The 12,009-nt window shown below is 35.0% G+C and overlaps 1 protein-coding gene across 1 annotated transcript; it reads right to left on the bottom strand.

Moving 5' to 3' along the window:
• Nucleotides 1-10,835: 10,835 nt before the first annotated feature.
• On the bottom strand, nt 10,836-11,755 carry LOC122108663 (torsin-1A-interacting protein 2-like). Its single transcript, XM_042680668.1, has one exon. The coding sequence runs from the start codon at nt 11,389-11,391 to the stop codon at nt 10,996-10,998; it is 396 nt and encodes a 131-aa protein (XP_042536602.1). The 5' UTR covers nt 11,392-11,755; the 3' UTR covers nt 10,836-10,995.
• Between the last annotated feature and the right edge of the window lie 254 nt (nt 11,756-12,009).

Here is a 12,009-nt window from a genome sequence, read left to right as displayed (position 1 = left end):
AAAAACATTGAGAAGGGGAAACAAAGGAGAAGGCAACAATGCTTGGTAAGAAATGTACTCATTATGTTGCCCATGTAATTGTAACCCCTCTGTACGGTATTTTCACAATAAAAAAAAAAACATTTAAAAAAGAGAAACTTGTTACAATACTAAAAGAAGCTCTTTTCTATCTGAAATACAGAGTTGGGTAGCAGAGATACTCTTTTAAATGTGAGAAGGTTTCTTTTTCACTTTATAATGAATTGAAAATAAAAGAAAACTTTAAAGAATAAGGGGATTTTCATGGGAATGACACTTTCATAATTATGGTGAATAAGTTCCAGCTTGTTACAAACACCAATAGCAACTAGATGATAGGGTATATCCTCTACTGATCATTATGACTTTTTTAAAATTTGTTTCAATTTTTTGAGTTTCTTCAATACTGGCTTATTGACTTCTAGTTATTTCCAATCTCTTAAAGTAATTAGGTTTTAACAACAGACATCTTATTTAAAAGTGTTGCAGGAGGAATTACAAGTAGACTGTGAATCGCATGCATAGTGGACACCATTATTATCCTATCCTTTCAGGCATCTCTATCTTCAGCTCTTTCTACTGTGGACAGTTCTTCTACACTGTGTACTTTGAATTTCCATTGGCACTCTTTGCAGAGACCAGCACACAGTAGCAGATTAATATCTTCAGAAGCTCTGCAGTCAGTGTGATAGGTACCAGTGTAAAGATGCCCCAGATTCACATTCTTTTATGTAAAACCTCTGAAATTCCTTCCACATGGTTTCCAGAGAGTCTCTGGAAACTGATAACATGCCTACAGTAATAACCATTTCAAACACACATTTAGTTCCTTTTTCTCCACTCTTGTCTTATTTGCTTCAATGCTTCACTCAAGTACTCAGGCAACACCTCCCAAATAAACTATTCCTAAATCAGAAATGAATGATGTGCTTTTCAGAGAACTCAAAAATATAGCAAACATACCATTAAGGAAAAGTTTACTAGGACCATTTCCGTAATAAATTCAAATGTATTTTTAATAAAATTTTTAGATGGTAATTACACCAGTTGTCCTCAAATATGTCAACAATCATAATCTGTTTTCAGATTTATGGCTTTCTTTTCTTATATATGAAATCACAGTGTTAATATGAATATAATTATAGGCGTTCACTTCTCTCACCATATCTAGTTGTTTTCCTCATTGGAAAGAGAAGTGTTTTATATGACATTTATTCCAATGTCCTTTTGTAGGAAAAGATTTAATGGCACTGAAATATTTTTCTAATTTCAAAGGAAATGTATCTCACTGACAGCAGAAAGGTATTTATTTAACACTGGAAATATGACCTCATATTTCCTTGGACCTTATTCCCAGTCAATAAAGCTCATATAGTATTTTGCTCAAGATTTATTCAACAAAATAGATATTTCTTTAAAAATATTGTTCACTTTCCTTGTCAAACTGACTGTTGACACACTAGTAAATTGTTTATAAAATGAATGTTGTATCTTCCTTTCAGCTGACAGGTTTCTGTGGTGTGCTGTTTATTAGTTTTGTTTGTTGTGACTTAAAATACAGGATCTATTTTTCCCACTGTTGTTTTGTTTTTTCCTTTTCTTAGTAAGCTGGAAGAAGATAAACAGAACATTCTCATTTACAAGTGACAAGGAAGATGTCCTTCAAATTCACTTTGAATTTCCACAAAGCTCTCCCTGCATTTCTTAAATCTTAGGAATATACAAAAAAATCTAAGGCACAATTTATGACAACATTTTCCTAATCCTTTGTGTTGAAATTATAAGATTTTTAAAGTCAGAGAAGTCAAGTCTTTCAATTTTCTTTAAACTATTGGCATGGAGATGAGAGTAAGACTAATGATATATTCAAAGCAATTATTTCTTAAAACATGCAAATTTTGCCATTCTTCTCTCTATCTAATCATCAAACTTGCAGTGAGTGTCTGTGATGCCAGGCACTGAGCTAGATGCCAGAATTAACAGAAATAAATAGCTTAGCTTTGGCCTTCAATAATGTCAATCTAGTTTGGTAAGCAAACATGTTAAAAAGTGATTGAATTTCAATTTGCCAGGTGTTTTAGATTAGGTATTTTCTAGAACTTTAGGGAGTATAGAAGCATATGGAAGAAGTCTCTCAGGAAATTTTCATGGAGGAAGTATGTCTGGAGATGAGCCCTGAAGAGCAAGTTCGGCAGTCCAGAAGTAAAAGCAAGCAAGCATTTCAAGTATGTGTAAGGATGATAAAAAAATAATAATAACATGAATTTTTGTTGTCCTTTGTTTTATTTTGCTCAGATTTTCTTTTCTGGAGAATATAAACTTGTAGAGTATTGAAAAGTAAATGGATTCAATGCTGGCAAAGAAGGCACTGGCTTTTCTTGCTTAGAAGGAGTTGGGATATGGCACCATAGGTAATAAAAGACATTCAATGCATGTGAGAACCTGAAGAATGTCAGCATCTCAGAACCCTGAGAAAAGAATGACAGGGATTCATTGGCAGAATGGATGATGAGGTGGTGTTGAAGGGAACAGGCTCATCCTGCTCATAATAACCAGCTTCAATGCCACCATCTGAGATGCAGGCTACTGGCTAAAGGAGGCCCCTTGCATGGCATTGCCCCAGCAGAGTAAAGAGACATTCAGGAAATATTTTCAAAACAATATCAGTGTGATTCCGGAAATACTTAAAGAAAAATTTTCAAAAATGCATTTAAAATTATATGTACCCATTTCTTCATGTCAGTGTAGGCTACTTTGAATATCAAAGCAACAAATGTATTGAGACTTTATTGATGAATAAAGTGTGTTACTAAAGAAGAAAATGTGTATGTAGATAAAAAGGAAATTGGTATAGTTCTACTATTCACCAAAATTAAATAAATGTTGAGAAATGAGAGAAAGAAAACTGAAATTATTACTTGGGGAAATGAGCTAGTAATATTTTTCTTAACTAGTAGATGAAAGTATAAGAATAAGGGACTGTGATTGAGGCTGAGGTGCTACATATGTATATAAAAATACATAATATATTGTGACAGATTATAGGTTACATGTACTTAATTATGTAAGCTTGAAATTATATTGCATAATATTTTTCAAATGTATATTATATTCAGCTCTTCAAAACTACTTTTCTAATAAAGAGAATGAAAAAGGCTAGAAAAAAAGAGTAGCTGAAATCTATTAAAATCTACTCCTAAAATATAGAAAGACAAAAAGCATAAAAGAAGGAATAAATAAAATATCTGGCCATTCAACATGTCATAAGAGATCCAACATATAATTGGAAGGGAACAGGAAAAAATAAAATAAAATGAAGCAGAAATGTATGTGGTTGTCAAAAATCTCACAGTGAACAGTAAAATTAACAGTGAATATAGTAAGATGGTTTATTACTTGCTGTCATTTGTACAAATGGTAGTTTTCAGATACAACTGGCATTGTTAATCAGATAACTGTTAACAAAAGAGATTATCTAGATGTATTCATGTATAAAGATATAAGTCTTTCACAGTACAGCATTTTCTCTGGTTGGTAATTGGAGAAAAAGTGAGACATTTTGAACCATGAAGCAGGGTTTAGGTAATTGCTTTTTTTCCACATGGAATGGAATTATATGTAAAGGAACACATACAGCTACTAAGAGCTCAGAACAGCCCCAGGCTGATAGCCAGAAGAAAACAGGGACATCAATTGAATAGTTACATGGAACTGAATTCTGCCAAGAATTCATCAACCTGAATGAGCAAAATACTGGATTTGCCTCTACAGCCTTCTGCAAGGAACTAATCCTAGTAGCATCTTGAATTTGGCCTTATGCGACACTAATCAAGGAACCCTGCACTGAACCAAAGAACTCTGAGATAATAAAGACACACTGTTTTAAGTCATAAAATTTTCAGCAATTTGTTATAGAGCAGTAGAACACTAATGTAGGGGAAAATGACGACAGCTATGAAGATGACACGCATCTTACATTTTTTTAAATTACATTCCTCACGATGAATTTGTATTGCAAAATTAAAATTGATTTGGGTAATAGACTACAAATGATTAAGTCCCAGTTGTTTATTCCGGGTATTTAAATCCAAACATATCTATTTACTAACTTTGTGATCTTGGGTATGCCATTTTACCAGTTGGTATCTGAATTACCTGAAGAATGCACAATATTCAAATGACATTAGAATCTCAAAATGAGATTCTAGTATAAATTTGATTAATAAACACATATGGATATGATGTAAACAAATATACATACAAATATATAACTATAAATATATAGATATAAATATGATACAGATGAGCTGGGAAGGTGGCTCAGTGGTAGAGCGCTTGCCTTGCATGCCTGAGGCCCTGGGTTCAATTCCTCAGCACCACATAAGCAAAAAGAAAAAAGCCAGAAGTGGCACTGTGGCTCAAGTGGTAGAGTGCTAGCCTTGAGCTGAAGAGCTGAGGGACAGCGCCCAGGCCCAGAGTTCAGGCCCCACGACCGGACCCAAAAATAAATAATAAATATGATACAGATGTAAATGTAGATATAAATATGTTATGCTAGTGTTAACCATTAAAATTAAGCACTTATAATGATTTAGCTGTTATTTTCAGATATTGTATCATCAATAGGAGATGCCCAAATGTAAACAGTTAATGAATTCAAGTTTCTCCATGAAAAAGAGTTGTAAACATTGCAAAACTAATAAGCAGATCCAAAAAGATTTTAAGACTTATACATGGAATGGACCTGAGTAAAGGAATTCTTCATGAGGACAAACTGCACCAAAATATTGGAAGAAAGGTGAGTTATAAGCCAATCAGTGAGCAACCCAGAGAGTAATACAGAACTACATGATTGTTTCCAAAATTTACAGTTCATCCAAACTTGACCAAGGGAGCAATAGTAGTTGTAAAAAAAAAAAAAGTATGTACTACATATATTTTTTACAAACTGTTAAATTTGACATATCCAATATATAAAAGATAAAATAATGGCTCCAAGACAAAATACCAGCTTGATAACATTAGAGTAACAAAAGCAACCAAACAGAAGAAAAGATTTTTAATAAAAATTAATAAAGGTATACAAAACAGAAGGGATATTAAGCATCTTATTTTTAACTTAATGCTTTAGATGAAGCACTACAGTACTATACAGAACCCAGCTGCTCTGCTGCTAAAGGGCATTATTGAGTCCCTCTACCATCTCCATTCTGCACAAGCACTTTTCCTAGATAATGGGCATTGTCTTGCACACATTTAAGTTCCTTTGTTCTAACAAAACACATAAAAATAAAAACCTCTCTTGACCATACATCCTAGTGCAATTACAATCCCACTTCCCAGTCCTCTTAAGAGAAAAAACTCAGGATTGACGACATTCACTGTCTCTGGCTCTTCTTCTTCATTCTCCCTTGACCACCCTTTTCTCTTGATCACAACTTTAATTTTCTCATGTCCTTTACAAAGTATTTTCCCATTGTGGAATTTTTCTTTGCAGTGTAGAAACATCTTATTTTGACATAGTCCAACTAGTTCGTTTTTGCTTTTGCTATCAGTGCCTTTGGCATGATGACTGAAAAAATCATTATCAATGTTATTATCAAGGAGCCTTTCCATGTTTCCTTCTAGAAGTTTTGTGGTTTCAGTTCCTATGCTCCAGGTTTTATTAATTCATTTGGAGTTGATTTTTGTGTATAGTATAGGGGTCCAGTTCTCCCAACTGTGAAAATCCAGTTTTCCTGACTCCATTTACTAACACAACTATTCTTTCCCTACTGTGTATTCTCCACAGTCTTGTCAAAATTACTTGGGGGGTCAAGGCTTTGATTTATCTCTGGGCTATTTTGGTGCCCCAATGGTCTATGTGCATAGTTTTAATACTAAGAATACATGGAGTGATATATTTTAAAATTTAATTTTAAATCTGGAAACATGATGCCTACCACCAATTTTCCTTTCTCAGAATTTTGTTTTGTCTTTGTGACTCTATATGAATTTCCTTTCTTCTATTTTTGCAAATTTTGAGAGGAATTGGATTGGATTGGTATATCACTTGGAGTGGTATGGTATATCACTTTGAGTACTAGTATAATTAATTTTTTAATCTATAAACTTTGATATCTCTCCATCAGTTTGTACATAGCAGTCCTCCTACTAGATGTATGTCCAAAGGAGATAAAAACAGTAGCTTTTATATATATACCCATTCTCATACAGCAGCAATGTTTCCACAAATGGCAAGAATTATAAATAACAGAAGTATGTATTAGCCCATGAATGGATAAAGAAATTGTTACAAACATTTTCACGCTACTACATACACATAATAGAATATTATTCAACTTTAAAAAGAAAGTATTATAACTGCAGAAATATGAGAAATGTTGTTACATTGCAGAAATATGGATGAAGTTAAGAGACATAGTGCTAGTTAGGTAACATAATCCAAACACATAAAAGATTGCCTTCTCTCTTGTATAAAATCTTTTGTGAAAAGAGTTAAATACATAGAAGCAGAGTAGAAGTATGATTACTTGAGTAGGGCAAGTGAGAGTATGGAGATAAATTGATCAAAAGGACCAAACATCTAGTTACATGGAATGAGGAAGTCTAGGTACAAATGGAAACTGCACATAACAACATCATATACAGAAAATTTGCCAACAAAGTCATCGACAGAACTGAAAGTTCTGAATGGAGGTTCACAAGAATGGAAAGATAACAGTAACAAAAATCACAGACTTGGGGCTGGGAAGGTGGCTCAGTGGTAGAGCGCTTGCTTTGCATGCCTGAGGCCCTGGGTTCGATTCCTCAGCACCACATAAGCAAAAAGAAATAAAGCCAGAAGTGGCGCTGTGGTTCCAGTGGTAGAGCACTAGTCTTGAGCTGAAGAGCTGAGGGACAGCGCCCAGGCCCAGAGTTCAGGTCCCACGACCGGACCCCCCCCCCCCCAAAAATCACAAACTTGAAAAACACCAGGAAGAAAGAGGAAGCCTGGACACTAAAGCTATCATTGGCCATGTGTAGATATTTTTTCCCCTTCTCTTTTACAGAAAATAGAATTCAGGACAAGGCTTTCTTACCCTATGCAACAGATTCCAAATAATGGTCTTCAATTTCTCTTTTTATTTGGTATAACAGATATAAGAAATAAATCAGAGTTCTTACTTTGTAATCATACTGCAGAAAGGTTGAACCAGCAATTTACAAAAGACTATATTTTTCTTGTCTGAAAAACTGCTTATGAGACCATTTTCTACCTGGTCTAGATAGCCTTAAATGATATGATGATTACCACTGGGTTATGTTAACCTTGACTCCAGTTTGAAGAACAGGAATCCAGGAGGAGTAAGCTAAACTTCCAATTCCCAGTCCAACCAATTATGTTAGCTCTGAGTTTTGTAAACATAATACAGTTTGTGCTCCTCTAGGCAAAAGGACAATGAACAGGAGCTAATGAGAAAGAATCCAGTGTGGCATTTCTCTTGCTTGTCTATTATAGAGTGTTCATTTTGAGAATGCTTGACTCACAAGCAATTGTTCTAGACATCAGGAAAAAACACAGGACAAGGTTCTTATAACTCGTGGCCTATAAAGAGCCAAGAAAAGGGACTCTACTCCCCCATCTACTCCCTCCAGCTGCCTCACAGCTCTTCTTATAATGTGCTGCCTTTGATCAGTAATATTTGGGGATTTCAGTTCCTGGTATCTACAGTGTTTCTAATTCCAAAGAGAAATCAAACATTAAACACAATAATCTACTATCGCTAAAGAAAGTGTGATGAAATCGCAACAGGAACACTGAAAGAAATCTTAAATGTAATTCATTACTCTACTTTTTAAAGAAAATAATCCTAAGTAAAACATCAGTTTTAATCAGCTTTGTAGAAATTGCCCTTTCTTTGCATAGCAAGTTCTCTATATCTTCCCCAAATCCTAGAAAATATTTACATGGAAAAATGATTGCTCGGTGACTTTTTTTTTTGGTCAGTTGTGGGGCTTGAATTCTGGCCCTTAGTACTGTTCCTGAGCTCTTCAGTTCAAGGCTAGCACTCTACCATTTGAGCCACAGAGCTTCTGGCTTTCTGGTGGTTTTTACTGGAGATAAGAGTCTCACTGACTTTGCTGCCCAGGCTGGCTTTGAACCACGATCCTCATATCTCAGCCTCCTGAGTTGCTAGGATTACAAGCGTGAGCCACCAGCGCCTGGTTGCTCAGTGACTTTTGGTATAATTTTAGTGCTCTTACCTCAAAGTTTGGTATTCTTATAATGATCTATCTGTCCCTATACAAGTCTAGTTGGAAAAAAATGGGAAAACAAGTTATAGACTTTAAAAAGGCATATAAACAATTGTTTATATTAATATAATAATAGAAAAAGGTATAAACATTATGGAACTCTAGAGGTATGAATTTCACAAGGAATAAGTCCATATTGGTACCAGTAAGAGTACTAAGCTTTTTTGTCTCTTAACATCCTTTTTTGTTCATGTTAAACAATAAAATAACCATGGATGAATTTAAAACAAATGAATGCTAATAAAAAAGTATTTTTAAAATTCACATACTGGTATAGTAATGTAACTTAAATTATTAGAGATGAATATCATAAGTATAAAGCTAATATATATGCATGTGTGTAAATATATATATTTGTTTGTTTGTTTGTTTTGCCAGTCCTGAGGTTTGAACTTTGGGCCTGGGTGCTTTCCCTGAGCTCTTTGGCTCAAGGTTAGTCCTCTCCCACTTATAGCCACAGTTCCACTTCTGGTTTTTTTGAGTGGTTGGTAAGGTTCTCATGGGGACTTTTCTGCCCAGGCTAGCTTTGAATACTGATCCTCGGATCTCAGCCTCCTGAGTAGGTAGGATTAACAAGAGAGAGCCATCAGCTTCTGGCTCTAATATATTTTTATTGTGTATGTTGGGGCAGATTATCTATTACTCTGGATGACTTCCATGAACATTCACAAACACTCGTTTTAAATTCATTCAAAAATTATAGATTCAAATAAGAATTGATTATCTATATATGTATATATATATATATATATATATGTTTTCATTGCTTCTGTGATGAAATGCTTCTGAGTTTAAATGCTTCTTCTTCATAACTCTGACACATAAAAAAATAAAAAAAGAAAGATTCATTCTACTGATATCGGCAACTGATAACTCCCTGTAGATCAGAAGAATATTGTCCCTACTACTCAGTCCTTAAACCCAATAATTATATAGCCAAGATTTTGGAGAAACAGAATAATTTATGTTCCTTCTGGGGAAATAAAAAACAACTGATAACCACAGACAAGATATGCTAATTTTCTTGCCCTGAGCATACAATCAGTGTGTAGACATATGGCCTGTTTGATTTTTAAATACCATTTTAAGTCTTCCTTAAGCAACAAAAATTTCTACTCAAAACTTACACAGCACTGTTGAATAATAAAATGGAATAACTATTTCATCATCTAAAATAATAGTGGCTCCAAAAATGAAATTCTAAATATTTAACTAATAGAGTGATTCAAGTGGTAAAGCACCTACTTAGCAAGCACAATACCCTAAGTTCAAGTAGCAACACTGTCAAAAATTATCTGATGTATTTTAGTGTGTGGAAACTTTGAAATATATATCTACATCTATATAGATATAGATATTTTTAGGTCCTCGCTATTCATAGCTATATAGAGATATCTGTATTTCTTTTCTTTTTTTTTTAGAGATTTATGGGGAAGGTTTTAATCCCAAATAAAAGACAGGCTTGAAAGGAGAAAACTTTCTGTGACCACTTCCAGCCTTATGTTGACATTGAAGTGTCTGCCCCAACAAACATATTGTACTAAGGAAACAACCATGAGGACAAAAAGCAAACATTAAGAATCCCAAGAGGGACAGATAGAAAGAACCTGGTCCTTGATAACATTGCTGTTACATAAGCACTGGATTATCTAGAGTCTTAAGCAGAATTTATAAATTGTTCAGTGTCCTCTGAGATGTCTTCAAAGCTTTTTCTAAGTTACTAAACTCCACCTCTGGTTCCACAACTTTTATGAGAAGGCCAAAATGTGGCTAATGTCCAGAAGTATCCTGCAAAAACACCATCAACAGATTGTTCATAAATTATATGGAGTCAAGCTTAATAATTTCTTTTGTCATAAATTTCATATAGATACAATGGTATTTCCATCTCCAGAGGATGACATTTTAAATTCAATCACCACAAAGACAGGACAGTCTTTGGTTATACAGAGCCAAGTAAGTGTAAACAGGCAGCATTTTCACAAATTTTTGTGTAATCTAAGTACTACTTAATAAAATGTGATTTTTCTGAGTGACCAGCTATCAACATCAATATTCTCTGACAGTGACTGATAATGGAATCAAACAGAGCCAATGGTTATATATGGCTATATATGAATAAATTCTATAGATATACATACATATAAACACATATAGCTCATTATCACTAATGGATAAGCATGGGAATTTATAACAACATAGGGCTTCCTATCCAGGCTACATTGTCAGTATAGGCTATGGAATTTCAGGAAAGGCATATTAGTTCCAAAACAGATTATAGGATTATGGGTTAGTCTGGCTGGAATACTAAACTTATACTGAATTAAAAAAAGAAAATGCACAACCACAGAAGCAGACCCAGCTATTTAAGCAATTCCCCAAATAGTAGGGACAGTCTGGGTCAGATTCAGAAAAGAGGGCTGGGAGTATAGCTCAGCGGTAGAGCACTTGCAGACCATGTACAAGGTCCCAGGTTCAATCCCCAGCCAGCACCACCACACCACACACACGCACACATACACACACACACGAGAGAGAGAGAGAGAGAGAGAGAGAGAGAGAGAGAGAGAGAGAGAGAAGAGCAAGAGAAAGATGAAATATAAATGAATTCTTATTTCATATTCTCTGAGCTACTAACACAAATCCTTTACAGTTTCCATGATTCTGACTGTTAAGAAGTTATTTGTTTTGGCCAAGTTTCTTATTTAAGGTTTTATCTGTTCTGGTCAAGATTAACTGTAAAGCCGGGTTAAAACCAGCTACTCTGGAATCATGGATCCTTTTTCTAACCAGTGGAGGACCCAGAAGAAATGGATGACAAGTTTTTTCAAAGGTCCACCTGGTGAGATTTTGGGGAGCCCATTCAAGTGGGAAAGACCAAGGAAGAACAAAGCTTCTATTGGCAGGATTATCAGGATAGCATTCAGGGTAATAATCAGCCCTATTAATACAGTCTAAGAAGACCTGGTAACATTCATTTTCAACAAGTTCAGTTTGGTATAACCAATGGCCTAGTTCTAAACTAGGGAACCACTGTTGCCCACAGTCAGGGCAATGTGAATTATCAGAGAACATCTGGACTTAGAAAGAGAGAACAAGGAACAATGTAACAGCAAGAGGTAACAATGACAGAGACACTCAAATAATCAGTCCTGTAACAGGTTTGGCTTAGCAATTTCTCAGTTCAAACAATATTACTTGAAGAGGGTTAAATCTGGCTTGCACTTCAGTGCAATTCTTCAGGATTTCGTTGTCTATTTTTCATTCACTTACAACTCAGTCTCTGAACTCAGGGACCGATCCAGTCACTTACTAGCAGCACAGATCTCAAAACAGCTCCTTCAATCCCAGCTTCTCAAGAAAAGATAACACTCTAGTCTAATTATTTTTCTCTTGTGCGTGATCAGCTGGTGGTGATGTCACATAGAGGCACTTGGCATACTTTTTGTTGTAAGATTTGTATACTTGGTGAAACAGAGGAGCAGTCCAATAATCTTTTGTTGGTGCTGGCACTCTTGCCGTTGTAATACACGTACCCAAGTCTTAAGGCCTTGGCACTTTACAGTGATGTAGTGAGGTTGTAGAAAATCCATAGTCTTCTTGAATGTGGATCCAATGAAATCTGTCTTGGGAGAACCTTAATCTGGATCCAGTCACAAAGAAGTGGCTGATGTTGAGTTGTCTGGAGGGTCT

Source organism: Dipodomys spectabilis, unplaced genomic scaffold (assembly GCF_019054845.1).
Source record: "Dipodomys spectabilis isolate Male_0828 unplaced genomic scaffold, ASM1905484v1 ptg000063l, whole genome shotgun sequence".
NCBI classification, from domain to species: Eukaryota; Metazoa; Chordata; class Mammalia; order Rodentia; family Heteromyidae; genus Dipodomys; species Dipodomys spectabilis.
The sequence above is the reverse complement of the archived record's forward strand: the minus strand, read 5'-3'. Positions and strand labels throughout refer to the sequence as shown.